This window comes from Cucumis sativus, chromosome 4 (assembly GCF_000004075.3).
Source record: "Cucumis sativus cultivar 9930 chromosome 4, Cucumber_9930_V3, whole genome shotgun sequence".
NCBI lineage: Eukaryota > Viridiplantae > Streptophyta > Magnoliopsida > Cucurbitales > Cucurbitaceae > Cucumis > Cucumis sativus.
Genome location: NC_026658.2, coordinates 13,798,062 through 13,817,417, shown reverse-complemented (window position 1 = coordinate 13,817,417; position 19,356 = coordinate 13,798,062). Strand labels below are relative to the sequence as shown.

General features: G+C 33.3%; 3 protein-coding genes across 4 annotated transcripts; 2 read left to right on the top strand and 1 right to left on the bottom strand.

Annotated features, from left to right (window-relative positions):
• Window positions 1-79: 79 nt before the first annotated feature.
• Window positions 80-3,135, top strand: LOC116403205. The gene has a single exon (XM_031883790.1). It carries the CDS (start codon window positions 655-657, stop codon window positions 2,962-2,964), a length of 2,310 nt encoding a protein of 769 aa, XP_031739650.1. The 5' UTR covers window positions 80-654; the 3' UTR covers window positions 2,965-3,135.
• A 592-nt stretch (window positions 3,136-3,727) lies between these two features.
• On the bottom strand, window positions 3,728-7,876 carry LOC101210519 (enoyl-[acyl-carrier-protein] reductase [NADH], chloroplastic). Of its 2 annotated transcripts, XM_004142092.3 has the most exons (13): window positions 7,675-7,876; window positions 6,722-7,032; window positions 6,151-6,260; window positions 5,960-6,015; window positions 5,793-5,877; window positions 5,656-5,703; window positions 5,285-5,359; window positions 5,091-5,202; window positions 4,903-4,954; window positions 4,675-4,726; window positions 4,529-4,586; window positions 4,282-4,380; window positions 3,728-4,192 (listed from the first exon to the last, which is right to left on the bottom strand). In XM_004142092.3, exons 2-13 carry the CDS (start codon window positions 6,993-6,995, stop codon window positions 4,038-4,040), a joined length of 1,176 nt encoding a protein of 391 aa, XP_004142140.1. In that variant the 5' UTR covers window positions 6,996-7,032; window positions 7,675-7,876; the 3' UTR covers window positions 3,728-4,037. The 2 variants fall into 2 exon arrangements, with proteins under 2 accessions (XP_004142140.1, XP_031739651.1); XM_031883791.1 differs by lacking the exon at window positions 4,282-4,380.
• On the top strand, window positions 7,783-18,740 carry LOC101217279 (bifunctional fatty acid conjugase/Delta(12)-oleate desaturase). Its single transcript, XM_011655268.2, has 3 exons — window positions 7,783-7,867; window positions 17,214-17,709; window positions 18,065-18,740. The coding sequence occupies exons 1-3, from the start codon at window positions 7,783-7,785 to the stop codon at window positions 18,738-18,740; spliced, it is 1,257 nt and encodes a 418-aa protein (XP_011653570.2).
• The last annotated feature ends 616 nt before the right edge of the window (window positions 18,741-19,356 follow it).

Here is a 19,356-nt window from a genome sequence, read left to right as displayed (position 1 = left end):
TAATATTGCATAACTCATAGGCATTATTTGATATGCAAAAATGAAAAACCCATCTCTACTACTACCAGAAAGTCTATAACAAGCAAAGCAATAATTTGCTTGCATCAAATATCAATTTCCATCATATACCTTTAATTTTATTCTTTTTATTCCGCTGCCATAAAGTTGAGCTGTTCAGCATAATTTCATTCTATATTGAATTTCTAGATTTTCTGTTTTTGACATCAAGCCCTATGTCTACGTGAATTCATAGTTCTTATCCTACTTTCAGGCGCTTTGCACAATCAGATAGCATCTTACATTTTGCAACTCTCAATTTTCTTTCTATGCTAAAGCACTGATATAAGCTCCTCGAAAAAATAACTTAATTACCAGGGTAGCGAGCCACGGAGGACTGGAGGTGAAAGACAGGAACGTGACACCATTTATCACTTTTTAGGAATCTACCTACTTGGCTTTTTGGGCTCTCTTTCTGCAGCTATTGTCTACTATTTCTATATTTGGCTATCTCAAAGCTCTCCTTCACTTCAACATTTTGCATTTCTTTGCTTAGTTGGAGCCTTCCACTGGATACCATTCACCGTAATTGCTTATGCTACCATATTCGCTGAAGTACCATCAAATGCAATTAGCTTTGCCATCTTGTTTTCCTCCATGTATTTATTTCATGGCATTATACTATGCATCCTCACATTTTTTGTGAAAAAACTTCTCACTTCCAAACCTCAAATGGAGCAAACCCCCCTGAAAATTTGGCTTTGCCATCGAATTATCACTGCTAGCCACCTTAGATTTGCTAAACTCTTGTCTGGAACAGAAGCCTTTTGCATATACCTGCGCCTGTTGGGTGCAAAAATTGGCAAACATTGTTCAATCAGAGCCATCAATCCAGTATCGGATCCGGAACTCATTTCTATTCGCATGGGTGTGCATCTTGGTGACTTCAGCAGAATTATTTCTGGATTCTATTCAACTAATGGCCTTACTCGTGGGAAAATCGAGGTACAAGAAAATTCTGTTATAGGCAGCCAAAGTATAGTCCTTCCTGGATCTTTGATTCAAGAAGACGTTGTTCTTGGTGCACTCTCAGTTTCCCCAATGAACTCAACACTCATAAGGGGAGGTGTTTATGTTGGTTCTCGAACTCCAGTCATGATCAAGAATACTATGCATATATTAGATGAAAGAATAGAAAAGATGGACAGGATCTACAAGAAGATAGTTGGCAACCTGGCTGCAAATTTAGCCGCTACAACTTTAAAAGTCAAAAGAAGGTACTTCCATCGAATTGGTGTTAGTGGGAAGGGATATTTGACAATTTACGACGACATTAAAGGTTTACCTGATCACAAGATATTCTCTCCTGGGAAGAGTTACCCTGTATTCATCAGACATAGCAACAGCTTGAGTGCCGATGACGATGCCAGGATTGACGCTCGTGGAGCAGCATTGAGAATACTTTCAGATGGATCAGACACTACACCACTCCTTGACTTGACATTGAAAACAGGCAATGCATTCTATGCAAGAACAATTGCAGACTTTGCATCATGGCTAGTTTGTGGACTTCCAGCAAGAGAACAGCATGTCAAGAAAGTTCCACATATCCGTGATGCAGTATGGAATTCTCTCCGTTTAACCAATTCATATACAGAGCTACATTATTACTCAAACATATGTAGATTGTTCCGATTCAATGATGGACAAGAAATGTATGTGAAGTTAAAATTGAGGCCTTACGATAAAACAATCGATGAGGATTCTGGTAAGGTTGAGCCGATTGGAATTCTCCCGCCAGAGACAGGTGCAATTCCAAGAGCTGATGATGACAAACGCCCATTGCTGTTTTTGGCTGAAGATTTCCTTAATCGTGTGAACTCGCCTGAAGGTGTTCGTTACGTTTTTCAGATTCAAACTCGTCCAGTTCCACAAGATGAAGCTGAACAAGACATCGCACTTGACTGCACCAAACCTTGGGATGAAACTGAGTTTCCATGTCAAGACATCGGAGAAATTGAAATCCATCAAAGCCTGTCAAAAGAAGAATCTGAAGCACTGGAGTTCAACCCCTTTCTTCGATGTCACGAGGTTGATGTCATTTCAGCTACATCAATCTCCCAGAGTGCTTCAATCGATCATGGCCGTTCATTAATCTACGAAATTTGCCAGCATTTACGAAATGGAACTCCTCTTCCAGAAGCCTGGAAAATCTTCCTTCAACAATCAGATACAAAAGTAGATCTCTCTGGTTGTCCAATGGCTGCAGCTTTAAAGGAAAGGAGCAATGAAAAAACAGCGCTGGACAGAACTTGGTATCAGAACCTCTGGCTTACATTCTTTCAACCAACATTACAAACAGCTCTGCCTTATTTCATCATGGGTTTGGTCATCTTTCCCCCACTAGCTTCTGTTATGCACCTGAAGGAAAACAAGAAACTTCCATTGCATTGGTTACTTCCATTGTTGTGGGTGTCTTCAGGGATAATAGCTGCACTTTGTTGTGTTGTTGCAAAATGGATTCTAGTGCAGAAGAAGAAAGAAGGGGAAACAATAGGGATTTGGAGCATAAGGATTTTCATGGACACAACATGGCAGGCCATTAAAACAGTGGTGGGAGATTATTTCATGGAAATGACAACTGGGTCTTTCATATTTGTGCTGATAATGAAGTTGATGGGTTCAGATGTGGATATGAACCAAGGGACTTATGTAGACAGCATGGGAGCTTTGTTGAATCCTGAAATGGTGAGAGTCCATAGAGGAGGCAGTGTGGGAAGAGAAGCACTATTATTTGGACACATATATGAAGGAGGAGGGGTAGTTAAGTTTGGAAATATTGAGATTGGAGAAGATGGTTTTGTGGGTAGCAGAGCAATAGCCATGCCTGGAGTAAGAGTGGAGAGTGAAGCAAGTATTGCACCTCTCTCTTTGGCTATGAAAGAAGAAATCATAAGAGCAACTTAGATATCAACTTAGATTAGAGTTGATAACATCTTTTCTGAGTGATTGAATAATAAATTGTTGTATCATAATATGGATAAGTAGACAGGTTGCTGGTCTTTATACTCTTCAAAGTTCAAACACCTATATAAAATAAAGGAAACCAAAAAAAGGTGTACTCACTTTTGTCTTTCAGATTGCAATCGTACGTGATTACAAACACAAATCAAAACGATGTCACAAATATAAACGAATCTTTTTGTATTAGAAAAAACAAAACAAAAACAGGGTGCTAAGAAGGTTTTTAAAAATGAAATATTATATACTTCCAAATATTGTCAAGGAGCATTTACGTTACAATAAACATAAAATTACCCAAATGTTGACCCACATAAGATAAATGTTCTTATGCAAATACATAGTAAATGGATTATATTATCACCGAGAAGACGACTATGACTTTATTCCTCCTGTAATATGTGAATTAGATCAAATTATTTACACTCCCTTATGCTCGTATTATGGAATTAGATAGCAAAAAGTGTTGTTAAATTGCTTGGAAATTACTTTTGATCCCTATTGCTTGTAAATTACTTTTGAAACCACAAGAACTAAATTCTAGTTAGGATTCGAACGAATAGCATGAAAAATTCAGGCAGTGTATGGTGATTCTGAAATAATGCTATCTCATAGAACCATGCATTCTTTTGGAATAACTTTCTCAATATGCTAAAAGGATTTTGCCTAATTAGTTTGCTAAAATCAATTTCAGATTTTCCAAGATTAGTTTGCTAAAATCTACAGATACCCATTTCGATTTATAGCCAAATCAAACCAGAAGTTATAAATAAGTGTTTCTTCGTCATCAGAATGTGTAGGATACCCTCAAAAAATAGAAAGGCGGAATGACGAGGATTTACTACTCTCAAACGTAACGTACTAAAGCAATGCCTAGCATTCAGATGTGAGTGATTTTGAACTCCGCTTGTGGCGAATACAAGGAGCATGATTAGAAACAAAAAATCCAAAATCGTGGCAGCTTGCCAAAGCCAATCTCACAGTACCGATTCCATCTATCAACCAATCTGCAAGCAAATCTAATGCTTGTCTGTTGGAATATCTAGATCCTTAAATATTGGGCTATCGACTCCTACGCCCATCGCGTTCAAACCATTATCAACGTAAATGACAGCTCCGGTAATGGCAGAAGCCAGAGGTGATGCCAAGAAGGCAGCTGCATTCCCCACCTCCTCTGTTTAACAAAAGGTAGCATTTCAGCATGAACCAATGATGGTAAGGTGAAAAAAAGAACATGTACAAAAGAATTAATGGAATTTTTACCAGCAGATAGTTCTTTCTGCAAGGGTGCATTGGCTGATGAATAGTCAATCATCATGTCAATAAAACCAATTGCTTTTGCAGCTCGACTTCTTAGTGGACCTGAACACAAGCAGGAAATCAATATTATTATAGTAGACTTCAAGAGATTCCACGTGGAACACAACACGAACTATCCAATGTCTAGAGAAAATTATTTGCCTGTGCTGTTTTTTCTGGGAAACAGAAGAAAAAAAAGGGAAAAATATACCAGCAGATATTGTGTTCACTCTGATTTTGTGTTTTCTTCCAGCTTCAAAAGCAAGTACCTACAAGAATAATAATTCGTCGTGGTGAGAACTGAGAATGAACAGTTCCAGCCCCACAGAAAGAGAGAATAGAGGAAGAAAATCTTACTCGTGTATCACTCTCCAAAGCAGCTTTGGCAGAACTCATGCCACCTCCATACCTGAAATAAGAATTCCATCACAACGATATATAAAGTGAATTTTTTGTGATAGAAACCACCAAACAAAAATAAGAGAACTGTAGTCTATTTGAGAAATGTTGTCAAAAAAGTAAATGGGGAAGCCCAAGCATGTTTTTGTATTATAGGGTTGCCAACCAAATATGTTACATACATACCCAGGAATGATCCTTTCAGATGCTATGTATGTGAGAGATAATGAAGAACCACCTATAACAAAAACCAAAGTTTTCTTTTATATGTTTGTTTTTGTTGTCTCGCCTGACAAATAACTGGAAATATAAAAGCTTCGATAATAGTGGATGAGGTAATAGCCAAAGTCTTCAATGGAAATATTTTAACGTGCCTGGATTAATGATTGGAACAAAATGCTTCAGTAGAGATATATAAGAGTAGCTTGATGCGGATAAAGCTGCTAGATAACCATTCCGAGATGTCTCCAACAGAGGTTTTGTTACCTATTATAGAGAGCGACTTTGTTTTAAGAAGACAAGCAAGAGATGAAAAACTATTATGGAATGAAACCTCCTAGCTAAATACCTCCGGTCCATTAGCAAGGGAGTGCACAAGAATGTCAATGCTGCCAAAGTCTTGCTTCACACACTCAGCAACTTCCTGCAAGATGGTTTAAGAGTAGCCATATCATTAAAATGGAAGCATGAAATTATGCAAATACATCAGATAGGTTCAAGGAAACAATAACTTAAAGACTTGATCAAACTTTGGCACACTTGATTCAAGAGACATTACCGTGCATATAACACAGATACTTTCTACTTGGCTTTCGGATTTATGAGATGTATTATCTTGTAGTTAATGAGATTCTTCAAATTCATTCACACAGACAATCAACCGTATTGTTTGCTTTTCTATATAGAAGTATTGGATAGGAAGGGAAGTTATGTGTGTACCTTCACAGTCCAATTTGAGGATCCAGCGTACCGTTTGTTTGATTTTATCTGCATGGATGGGAGAAACAAAAATGTTTAACACAGACAAAATCGAAGCATAAAAAATTTACATTGCCAATTAGAGATTACTAAATTACATCTTCGGGAACATCTTCCGGACTGTCAAAAACTGCATCTAGAGGATATACTTTTGTGATCTCCATGAGAGATCCATCAGGAAGTCTGGAATATCAAACAATGGTTATGAGAATAATGAAACTTCATTCTAGTAAGAACATGGAAAGAAATAAGAATAATATCTTACACTCGTGATTCATCAAACTTTCCACGTCTCAAGCTGGATTCAAAAATGTTCAAGGCCTGAACAAGAAAAGGTTATAATACTAAACACGGGCCTAAGAGAGAACCAAAAGATTTATGCTTTTTTGTTTTCCTTGGGAAGAAGTGCAAATAAGAAATAAAACATTAACAATCTGAGCTAGCTATTTCACTTACAGGAACCCACGTGCCAACAAGAATTTCAGCACCAGCCGCTGCAAGAGATTTTGCAATTGCCCAACCATATCCATTATCATCAGCTACACCAGCAATAAATGCTCTCTTACCTACACATGAGAAAGCGACGTTCATTGAAAACTTTCTAGTACTTGTTAATTTTCAAGTATTTCATGCCTATATATGAGAAAGAATAACCCCAGATACACAATGTGAAAATAAAGTAACAGCAAATTCAAAATCCCCCTTATACATCAAATGTGACAGGGTCTGACACCATAATGTGAATAATAGTTGCGACTACAATTCAAAAAATCTAGTTTTTTTTAATAAGATACTAAGCTTTCCTAAAGAGAATGAAAGAGTTAAAAGAGGCATGAAAAGAACCAAGCCCCCCACAAAAAGGGAGTATAGTTCGTAGAATCCCCGGGAAGCACTATGGATGAATGCCACAATTTATTAAAGGCAAGTGAGCCAAGAAGACTGAAATGAATACAGAAACAGAGAAGTATACACAACATATGTAAACCAGAACAACAAAATAACGAAAATAAATCACCAGAAATTTAACCTTTTAGATCAATTGACAGCCCAGAGCTAGGCTTACTATCACTAGCTTCAGCCATTGCTTTGGTTACAGTTCTCTCATTTTTCACAGAAGATGAAACAAACTTCCGCTGGAAAAATGGTAAAGATGATATATTGCTACAACTCGAAAGCTTAGCCCATGATGATACTTTAGAACAACTGCCAAGGGTTGTTCCACATGGTTTGAACCCTTTCCTAGACGGCAATTGGCAGTGTCTTAGTGTCGCTATCTGAAGGTTAGAAGCTGCTGCTGCCATCTTCAGGAACTGGTATCTCGTTAATGAAAATCGAAATCTGCACAATTTAAACCACGGAAACAATAAGGAACTCGAGCTTCAAATGTCAAATAAAAGACCATTTCACTTAAATGAAGTTCATTGGAGCCGGGAAAAAAATTGACTTGGATATAGTACTCCACTAATATAACTAATATCCAGGATCCAAAGTGCCAAATCGCAACAAGAATTGTCAAGCTAGCTCAGTTACATTTATGTATTAATGAACCTGATTAATCAAAAAAGGACGAAACCCGCTTGTGTAGATATGTAGAAGACTCATTTCGAAACAAAAAGACGCAATTTTATTATAGCATTGGTTTTTCTAAACCCCAACTACTCATTTTCCACAATTACCCAGTTAACATATGGGCATAACATAACGAACCCAGATCACTCAGTTAACAAATCACGCAAAGCAATTAGTCAAGGTAAGGTAAAACAGACAAGAGACTGACGCGCACTAGTATCCAATGAAGTACAGCAAAATGTATCTACATTGTATACCTCGCATTTGGAAAAAGAAATTCCAATAATAAAGAAACCAACAGATCTAGAAGTTAAGATTGCAGAAGGAAATTAAATAAACAAAAGGTGGAAACAAGGATTGAGACGTTAAAAGGTGAGCATTAGAGTTGAAGAAGAGGAAGGAAATGCTTACATTTTTGCGATAGAGAAGGGGAATGTAGAGAATGATGGAAAATTGGAGCAATTAAAGAGAAGGGGTTTTCCCAAGAGGGGAGGAAGAGAAATGAAATAGGAAACAAGAATGGCGAAGCAACAGCTTATAGGAGTTTCGATGATAACAATGATGGAAAGGGTTGGGGACTTGGAAAATGTCGACAGTCAGCAAAGTAGATCGCGCATTAACACTACGCTCTCAATTTCCCTTTTTCAAAAAAAAAAATTAAAAGGCCTTTTTTCTTTAGAAAAAAGATTAGGCAATTTTAGGTTTAGTTTTGAGAATCAAAATATAATAAAAGGATTAGTTTTGAAAATAAAATGCATTAGGTTCTTGTTGAGATTCAAATAAGGATCTCATACTTACATACATTAGTAGTAGTTTATTTCAGATCCATTGAAGAAAAAATAAATTATCAAAATAGTAAATTTAACAAAAAAAAAAATATTTATTACATATAACAAAATTTTCATATTCAATACTTCTATTATATTATATTAGTAAAGTCTATCTATTTTTATTATCGATAGAATCCAAAATTTTGCTATAATTCATAAATAGTTTAAATTATTTTTTTCTATAATATTTTGGTCAATTTTAAATTTTAAATAAAATTAGTAAATATTTTCTAATTTTTATAGGAGTTAAAAGTTAACACGTTTATTATTCATATTATACTATATGTATATGTCAATGACATTTTAGTTTTAATTTTTTTTATGTTTTTTCGTCTTTTCTATAATATAACAAGAATATTGACAAAATCAAACTCATTAACATGGATGAAAAAATGGACATCACAATGAAAAATTAATACTATGGATAAAAAATATAATGCAATGTTACTTTGATTTAAATTGCATAATTAGTTTTTTTTTTAATTATTCTAACTGTTTTTAGTTCAATAGTTTGATAAAAGTATATGTAAATGAAGACACTAGTACCCTAACATGGATAATCAAAAGGAAAAAAGAAAAGAAAATGTCATAAAACTGAAAAAACAACATTTTGTTAATGGAGTTCTCCCGATGTAGCCTAAAAAAAGGTATTATGAGTGAACACGTCGGGATTACTTGGGTTCAACATCGACGTTTCACTTATGGCATTGGAAAAAAGTTTTCAAAAATTTTCAAACGTTATACTTTATTCCGACATTGTCAACCCCTACGTTGGCCAAAGGTTGACCAATTTCGACGTTTGATCATTTTTTTTCGTTGGAAAAAAGTTGCTATAATTGTTTAAAGGTTCAACTTTTGTCGACGTGGTCAAAGCTAATGTCGGCATAGGCGAACAAATTGTCTACGCCATGCACGTGAACGTCATGATGGTCTTAATTTTAATAATAATTTTCACTTTCCCGACACATTACACTTCCACGTCGACCGTAGCAGGGGCATCTCTAATGTGTACTTGCATGAATCGAAAAAGATATATATTATTATTTAAATGAATCGTTTTTCTGACGTCTTCGTGTGTGGCACCGGAAAATTGTTATGCTAACATCTTTCTTGTGGTGTTGAAAAAAACTATATTTTCTAACATTATTTATCCCGACGACGCAAAAAAAAAGTGTGGGAATAGCTCCATTTTCTTGTAGTGTATAAAGAAAAAAACAAGTAAATCAAATTACATGTCATTTTAAAAATCTATCTAACTCTTTTTTTTTCTTTTTTTTTTCTTTTTTTTTTTTTTTTGATATGGAGGGAGAGCATTTTCATTTGATCAGTTGAGTTGTGGTGATCATCCCCTAAATTGAAGTAGTAATTAATTTCTTTTAGCAAACTCAAATTAATACAAGTTGGCTATCCAAACATAGCTTATATATATAAACGCTATAGAAATAATGAATATAAAATTATTGAAGGGTAAATAAATGCATTTAACCAAACAAAGCTTCAATTAATTGAAAAGGGATGAAGAGACAGAAATCAAATTCTTATAAAGTAAAACATACATTGCTTCTTCTTCACATGCATTGCTTAATTCAAATAATTAAAAAAGAACCCCACGCAATGCAGAAAAAAACGTTCAACAAAAATAGGTTTCCTGATTTGGGCTCCCCAGCTGCCTACCCGTTGCTGTTTTCTGCTGCCATTGCTTCTTTGTTCATAGTCTCTTTTCTATACCTTATTCCACATGCATTGCAAAGGCTCTGAAATATATATTCATTACACTCATTCAAAATCAGGTCAAAAGCAAAATCACTTTCAAACATGCTCTAATGAATCAAATACGTATGTACCTTAGGACCAAGAGGACCTTTACGCCACATGGGTGTGAAGTTGGTGTTGCAATTGTAATTGGTACACCTTCTCTCGACATCATTGGTGGCTGAAACTCGACGTCGTCGCGACCCTTTTCGCCGACCAGCGGAGGAAGCTTCGGCTTCATGATCATCTGCTACTCTAGAAGCAGGGTTGAGGAGTGTGTATAGGTCATTATTGTGTCCTCGTTTTGGAAGAGGAAGATTTGGGGTGTTATTTGGAGTACTGGTGGGTATGGGCTTTGCTTGATGAGTATTAGGGTATGAACTTGGATGAAGCTGCTGCCCAAAATTATTATTTGACTTAAGAACATAGGTTTTTAGATCTTTTGACCATACAATTTGGTGAGGGTTATTGTAATTTGGTTCACTCATCATTTCATTATTTCTGGTTAACCCTTGATTGTTCGCCATCACCTGATTCATTTCATTCACAAGCTAGGTCATCCATTTGAGTTAGTTTTGCTTAGTTATTATAATGTATATATTTGCGGTGATATATTATAGTTCCAATTTGAATTTGCACACATTACCATATATTTAGTAAGAATTATATACATGTTTAATTATCACATATATATATATATACACACACATATATTCGATACTTACTAATTACTTGAATGCTGACCTTAACTAAAATGAAGTTCAAGTTGAAATGTAAGAAAAAAAGTTGGATCAAAATTAAATTAAAAATTCCCTTATGTAACCAAGCTCAAAATATTAACAAATAGCAGAGTTTAAGAGTACTAACTCTCATATGAATCTATCACCATTAAAATCGACAGATTTCACTATGTTACAATTTGTTTTCTTTTTCAAAAAGCAGACGTATGGATCAAAAAGTGCACCCGAATATTTTCACTTGGTGGGCACACTATCATCATTCTCTAGCAAATGATATTCAATTAGAATAGAGGTACAGACGATACCTTAGGGGCTGGAGATAAGCTCAAACGTATAGAAAACTGTTAATCTAAATGAACATTAAAACTGAGAGCAGGGCACGAGTGTCTATTGGACCATATACCAATCAAATTGTAAATGTCTTTCCATACCGATTACAAGCTATATTGCAATTTGTTATACATTTAATTGTTACTCTTAAAAGAATTACACATTCAGATTACGATATACGTTTTTTTTTTTTTTTTTTTGAAAATCTGAAATTGAAATGGTTAAAATCAGGGTAAGAAATGGTATGTTAATTAAGATGGAAGGTTAATTAATAGCAATAGAGATCACGTACACACTTTGTATTCAAAAAAATTGGTCAAATCATCTATCAAAAAAGAAAATAAAATCCTAATTAGGGTTTAAGCAGAGATATTAGAACAACAATAGCTTTTGAAAAATTCATAGGCTAAGTATGAGATTTGTGAGCAGAGTTAAGATTTAATATAATTAAGCAAATTGATCAAGTAATTTTCTAATCCTTTTCTTAACTTGGAAATTCCAAACTCTACCACTCACTGTTTTCTTTTACTATATTGATAAGGAAAAAAAGTCATGCAAATTCAAATAATGTATTGTTCATGAAATAAATGAGAAGCAAATTAAATTAAAACCTGATGGGTTTGAAGAGCATGAAATGGTGTGGAGAAGAAGGGATTATTATTATGATGATGATCAATATCAGGACGTTCACCGGCAGTGCCATTGGGGAATCCAAGTCGGAGTGTCAGATCCACCTGACTTTCAGATTGAAACCGACGGTGATGATCATATTCATGGCTTTTCATTTGACGCCACATTTGATGAGACTCCATTTTAATTTTTCTTCTTAGTTAAAGTATGTGAGTGTTTAAGTGTTAAGTGTAATATATATAAACAAATGAAAATCAGCTTAGGAAGGGATTAATGATATGGGGTGCACGAAAATCTTAAAAACTGATGTATTTGACAAGCTGGAAGGCTGACAATTAAAGTAGAAATGGACAAACTGGTCTTTCGAGTAGAGACAAACTGGAAAATAATCATCATTCATCAGCTACAGTACTCAAGAGACAGAAGAGTTGAATTGAAATGTTCATTATTAGGTTTGAAATGCCAACAAAGTTAAATGGTACAAATGAGATGTGTTAAATTTGTGATTGACTCAAAGTAAGTTCATCAAACAAAACATAATCTTTTCTTCTTCTTCTGTTCTTATTACAGTCTCTTTTTAATTTCTCAATATTTTTTGTGCTTACTATACTTGTAGTTAGCTAGTGGGTGAGTAGATCTTATACACATCTTAGATTGGTATTTCTAATTGCTAGCTATACTTTCGTACTTTTAAAATCTTTCATTTGATGTCATCTACCTCCACTCCTAAATGCTACAATGACATGGAAGATATTAGGCTGTGTAGTAGGTGATAAATTTCAAGTTTCTCTGAGGGTGGAATTAGAAGAGAATCTGGGTGTTTTGTACACAGAAAAAGAGAGAGGGAATATAAATGATGATTGATCCCATAAGCAAATAATGTGTTGTTTTGTTAAGACATTCCAGGTGTAGGTCAAAGAGGATTTAGATGAATGAGAAGGACAGGTTGGCAGTAGAGATTAGATTTATGAAATTTAGGGACCAAGTTACCATGGGGGAATTACGTTGAACAAAAACTATGGTTTGTCCAATTAAAATTTTCCAATACTTTTATGGTAACCTTATTATCACCCTTCGTCTCCTTTCCAATCACACGAGATCCCTTCCTTGCCTTGCCTTTATCCAAATTATTGTCTATTTCTTGTAGCCTGTGCGTCCATCTGGCTTTGCTTAAAAATATTAATTACCCAAAATTTAACTATGTCCTAATAATGTCTTTTCTTTATTTAACGGTTAAAATCTTTGTGTTAGTATAACGTACCACGACGTATTTATTCCTATATCTTATTTACTTTAAATTCATGTGTCTTATGAGATAGCATCTTGTTTTATGAATATACACATTTACATTCTTACTTGACTTGCTCTCTTTTTCATATTTCAAACTCACAAGTGAGAATGAGCACATTATGTTAAATTTACTCTCTTATCCACTTGCTTAACCTTCTATATATTAGTGCATTCTTGATACACTCAAATATTTTTCTTTCTTTTAGTACTTGTTTTCTCAACTGATATGTATCATAAGACCTTTTACATGTCCTTCGTCAACATGATACTTAAAAGAAAGATTTAGACAAAAGACCTAGATTGAGTATAAAATTTCACAAATATCTTAAATTAAATTTTTTTATTAGGATTTCGTATATTTTTTGGATAATTATAACTCTATTATTATTATTAATTATATATGATTTTCAAAATTAAATTTAAATTATTTCCTTATTTTCCAATTTATTATGAAATGATAACTTTTTAATTAATGTCTAATTTTATTATGAAAATAAATTCGACATGGATTTTTAATTGAGTATAAAACAAAATCTTTTCTAATATGGAATAATTCAGTAATTAAGTATAACCATATTAAGTGCTTCCATCTTTTGCCAGTAACGTCTTCATTCTTCAACTTTTTCTGTCTTTTCTTTCGGCTGCAATGACTTCATATTATTCATACCATGTTAATAATCTGAGTGCTTCCATCAGTTGCCGGCAACAACTTCACCCTTCAATTTTTTTGGTCCTTTCTTCCGACAACGACGACATATATTCTAATCCTGTTCCTCTTATTTTGTTTAATTTTATATTTTTTAGTTTATCTTCCTATCATGTTCGATATACCACTCCATACACGAATTATATATTTGTTATGTATTTTTTTTCCTTTTCATATATATACTACTGTATATATTCAATAATACATTCACAACTTTTTTTTTAGTTGTGTAATTTTTTCTTATCGAAATTATATTTCATTGCATACACATATTATGTAACAGATCAGGATTTTTTTTTAATTATTACCTATATACTATTGCATAATACATATATTTTATATATACCATTAATAAACCAGTTTAATAATAGCATAGCATTTCATTCATAAAATATACAATTAATTATTTCATATATACTATTCATCAACCAATTTTTCATTCAACCACTTTTTCATACAATTCTTTAAATCTTCAAAACTTTTATCAAAGTTCCTACATCGCAAACATATTCAGTGCTCCTTAACATAACATATACTAGAGAATAACTAAAATATACACTCTATTATTAAATATATACTATAATTACATGAAATATATGAAAAACAATGCGAAACAAAAGAAATAGTGGACGAATAGAGAAATTGGAAAGTGAAAGATAGATCATGAGAGAATCTTTTTTTAACAAAATCACTGAAAGAAAAATAATTATGAGATAATATTTTTATTATAATATACTGTAACAGAATTAATCACTTACCATAATTAACTATGATATTTAATAAATACAAATTTTAATCATAGTCCACTTTCATTTTTCTATTTTTTTAATATATTATTAAAAATAAATATAGATAAATAGGTCATTTAAGCCCTATATTTATGTAAAATATTAGTAAATTTAAGATATTTCTTAAAGTTTTGAAAAATTTAAGTCAATCTTGTAATACGCTGTACCATTTTAGATCATATGAGCTGAAAGACTCTCCTTAAAATACAAAGCTCAACCTCTTTTTTGCCACTCCATGGCATGAGTATTGATCCCGGCCCATTAGTCATTTTTCTTGAAAACTTAAACCAGGATATAGAAGGTATATTTGAGAGTGTTTTTAGAAACTAATTAACAAAATTGATTTTTATTAATAAATGTTTTGTTAGAAGTGATTTTCATGCCATATTAACGTTTGTTTGTGTCTATACTTTTAAAAGTGATTTGGTAACATAAAAAGTAATTTCGAAACGCTCAAACACATGTTTGGAACTTACTGTTAATAACTGTTTTGAAATTTAGCAGAGAGGTAGCAAAAATTGAAATGGAAAAATAAAGTTTGCATAGAATGTAAGAAAAAAAATTGGGTGCAGCCCAAACCCTTTCTGGATCTAATTTAAAACTTCTAAGTGGCAATGTTTAGTTTTTTAGGTTCATAGAGAAGAAAAGGGTGAAGGAACTTAGGTGAAACAGTGTTGGGTTGTACCCTAAGTATTGCTCTAGATTTAAATTGTTCGGCCTGCTCGTCAAATGAGAAGAAACCCCACATTTATGGCTCTCATTTGGCCTATTAAATATAGGTTAAATTATAGAATAATTGAAGCACAAAGGAATCTTTGAACTTCAATTATTGTTTTCTTGCCAGAGGTATTAATCATAAAGTATTTTTTACACAAAACACTGTCCCTTTTCATCCAGAACTAACTTTAAGTATATTTTGAAAGTTGAATGATATTGTTTACCTAAAATATATACAAAGTCAAGGATATTTCAATCTTAATATAAAAACCTCGTCGGTTGGTTGAGCAACGTACGTGCACGACCAAGAAATAGAGTGATGACAGTAGAGAGAAAATTGAGAAAAGCATGTGGGATTTTTTTGGATTGGACTTACTAAAGTCGATTACAACGGGTATAATTGGAATTTATGCTGTGATTAGTTGCCATGTCATTAATCTTGAGATAATATTTATCATGTATGTCTTTAGTTTCGATTAGGAAGAACATGTCGCATTTGTTATTTCGACATCGTGGTTTTTTACCTGAGGATTTTTTCCATGTTAAAACTTATATGTCTTTGCTTGATAATTATTGTTGTTTCTAGTTAATTAGCTGCTAGTTCCTGTTAGATTCATAGAAGAAAAGATAATTGATAAAACTACTTATGTCTTTGGTTGATAACTGTAGAGTGTTTATTATGATAGTCTCTGTGTGTTGATTATAGAAATTAATTGCTGGTTTAGCTAGCTAGGCTGCTTTATCAAGTAATTTGAAAGAGAGAAAGTTTGAAATACATCTTATATGTGAATGCCATTAATATGCACATTTTATAGTGTTTTACTGTTCCAAGATAAGCCTCCAAAGATAAAGTTGATTCAAAACTTGTAGCAATGAATTGAGAAGAGAACACAAGTGTTGTGGCTAAGTTTCTCTTAAAAAAAACAGACGTGTAAATTTGCATGGCTTACAAAGGAGAGGCATAAAATGTTGTGCATGTTTGAGCACTTGTAGAAAATCAGTGCAATTAAAATACCATGTGGAATTTTCAAAAAGCAGTAAAGTAACACACAACAGATATCCCAAATGAAATATGTCTATATGCTTTCTCGCTGTTGTTTTCCCTCACCAAGCCTAACACATATACCCCTTAAAGTTGTGAGCCATCACATAAGCAAATAATACGTCTCATTTTGAACCCTTTTCTTTTTTACAAGTGTTTGGTTTCCTTCTATAATACAAGTCCAAAAAAAATAAAAAACTTGGATATCGTGGACAAACAACGTAGTTGCACCTAATCATTGTTAACAAATAATCTTGATTATCACCCTACCTGTCTCAATCTCCTTTCGATAAATTCTTAGTTGGAGAATTGTCAAAAATAGCAAATTTGATAAATTTCAAATTCTACCAATAATAGACATTGATATTGATAGACACGAATATATATGCCTATATAATTAGTGACATTGATAGATAGTGTGATAGAATGTTATCTGTATGTTATCTGTTTCTATCAATGATATAATCCAAAATTTTGTTATAATTTATAAATATTTTAGTTTATTTACTATATTTAAAAAACTCCTTTTTAGTTTTTAAAATCTACCCAAAATATGAATTTAAAAATCAATACATTCACTCAAAATCAATCTAGCATGAGAAAAATAGTTCAATAATTGTAAAGATTAAAGATTAGACTCACAAATGATAAAAATTTAAAATGAAAATTTATATCGTCACTAAAATTTATACATTTAGAACTTAATTTTAAAATTTGGATAAGTTTAAAAGTTTAATTATTTTTAATCTTAATAGTTTGAAATTATAGTTGCAACTACCATCAAATTTTAGAGATGGTTTTTAAGCTAAAAAAAATCTACCACACACATAACCAAACTTTCATTACTTAAATACACATAAAGATAGATGCAATCCATGATGCAAGTTTGTTTTACATTAACTATTCTTGAATGAGATGTTTGAGACTAAGTGTGATTTGTTTAGAATATTTTATATGAACTTTTATAGCAATCTTAATCTTAGATGGCATGAACTTCACCTTGAGGAGAGTAACACATATATCTGGTGAAAATGGAAAGTTTTAAATATTATTTAAAGAAGCAACGTAGGGGTGAGGGTGAAGGTGTGAGAGCGTAGTGTTTTCAAATCGGGAGGGAGTGAGAAGAAATAGAAATGAGGAAAGGAAGCCCAAATAGAAGCAAATTAGCATTGGGGGAGCGCATTACACACACCAAGCCTCCCTTCACCATCACACAAATCAAGAAATCCATTCCATCCCATTGCTTCAATCGTTCCCTCTACCGCTCCTTCTCTTACGTTATCTTCGACTCCATCCTTCTCTCTACTTTTTATTACGTAGCCACCACCTATTTCCACACCCTTTCCGCCCACCCACTACTGCTTCACTACTTAGCTTGGCCTCTTTATTGGCTCTCTCAAGGCATTGTCTTCACCGGCTTCTGGGTCATCGCTCATGAATGTGGCCATCATGCCTTCAGTGATTACCAATTCCTAGATGACTTCCTTGGCTTCCTCCTCCATTCTTCCCTCCTCATCCCTTACTTCTCTTTCAAAATCAGCCACCGCCGCCACCATGCCAACACTGCATCACTCCACCGCGACGAGGTCTTTGTCCCCAAGCCCAAATCCAAAATCCCTTGGTATGGTGTTAATTAGGTTTAATATCATTATTAAATACCATGATTGGATGTTTATATGAGGCACAAACATATAGAAACTGATGTGAGAAATAGATGATACCTTATTTTCTAAAAACAGATATGAATATATATATTTTTATTAAAAAATTCAAGATATGAGAAACCCTAATGCATTTCTTCACAATCTCTCTATCTTCTCTATGAATCACTCTCTAAAACTATTGGTTTTCATGGATCAAAGTATGCTATTCTAACTCATGTTATTGTGAAAATTATCTAGTTCAAAATGTTGTCTCTTATTATTTTATATAATGAAGCTTTCTATGGTGTATAATCATGAAGTTAAAATTTACAGGTATTTCAAACACTTAACCAACCCACCTGCTAGACTCTTCATTATTGTAATGACCCTCACACTTGGCTGGCCAATGTACATAGCCTTCAACAATTCAGGCCGAGTCTATGATAGATTCACCAGCCACTACGATCCAAACAGCCCAATATTCACCGAAAAGGAACGACTTCAAGTTCAAATATCCAATGCCGGAGTCTTAACCATTTTATACTTACTTTACAAACTCGCAGTTACAAAAGGAATCACGTGGGTCATTCGCATATACTTACTGCCTTTAACGGTTATGAACGTGTTTGTGGTGTTGATATCATGTTTACAACACACACACTCTTCATTGCCGTATTACGATTCTAGTCAGTGGGATTGGCTGAGAGGGAATTTGGTTACAGTGGATAGAGATTACGGGAAGATTTTGAATAAAATGTTACATAATATAACGGATACACATGTGATTCATCACTTGTTCCCTTCAATGCCACATTACAATGCAGCGGAGGCGACGAGGGCGGTGAAGGAAGTGCTGGGAGAGTACTATCAGTTTGATGAGACGCCTATCTTGAAGGCTGCATGGAGGGAGTTTAGAGAATGTGTTTATGTAGAGGAAGATGATCATGAGGAGGGGGACTCAGAAGCTTTTAGAAGTAAAGGGGTATTTTGGTTTCGGAACAAGCTTTGAATAAGCTAATTTATCTCTTGGTTTTGTAGTAATTTCATCGTATTCATATTCCATGTAAAAGTTGTTCCCAATGCTTATCCGTATATATATAGCCAATTAACACTGTGAAGATATAAAAAAAAAAAAAATTATATTTTATCGAGTTTTAGTATGTATTAATGTATTTATAGACTTCTATCATCTATCTCTATTAATACTATTCACTATTAATGTCTATCATTATTTATGGAGAGACCAAAATATATATGGTTTAAAAATTGACACAAATACATTTGACTCAAATCTATTTTAGAGACTCGAAACATACCTATACCAACCAAGTTTATGTCATAAACTTTATGCTTTAATTTCCAAAAACTTTGAGGAAAGTTTCTTCAAATTTTCTAAAATTGTTCCCTCATCAACAAAAGTCAAAGAAACCCATATGAGTAAACAAGGCATCTTTTAATATATAAAACACAATTTATTTGATAATATATATTTCAACCTTTCTAGAAATAAATCAAGGCATACTTGATAAGTGCATGGAAATTAATTTTTTTTATAATATATTGTTGAGACATTATTTAAAATAGAAAAATAAATTAAATTATTTATAAGCGGTAGAAATTTTTTG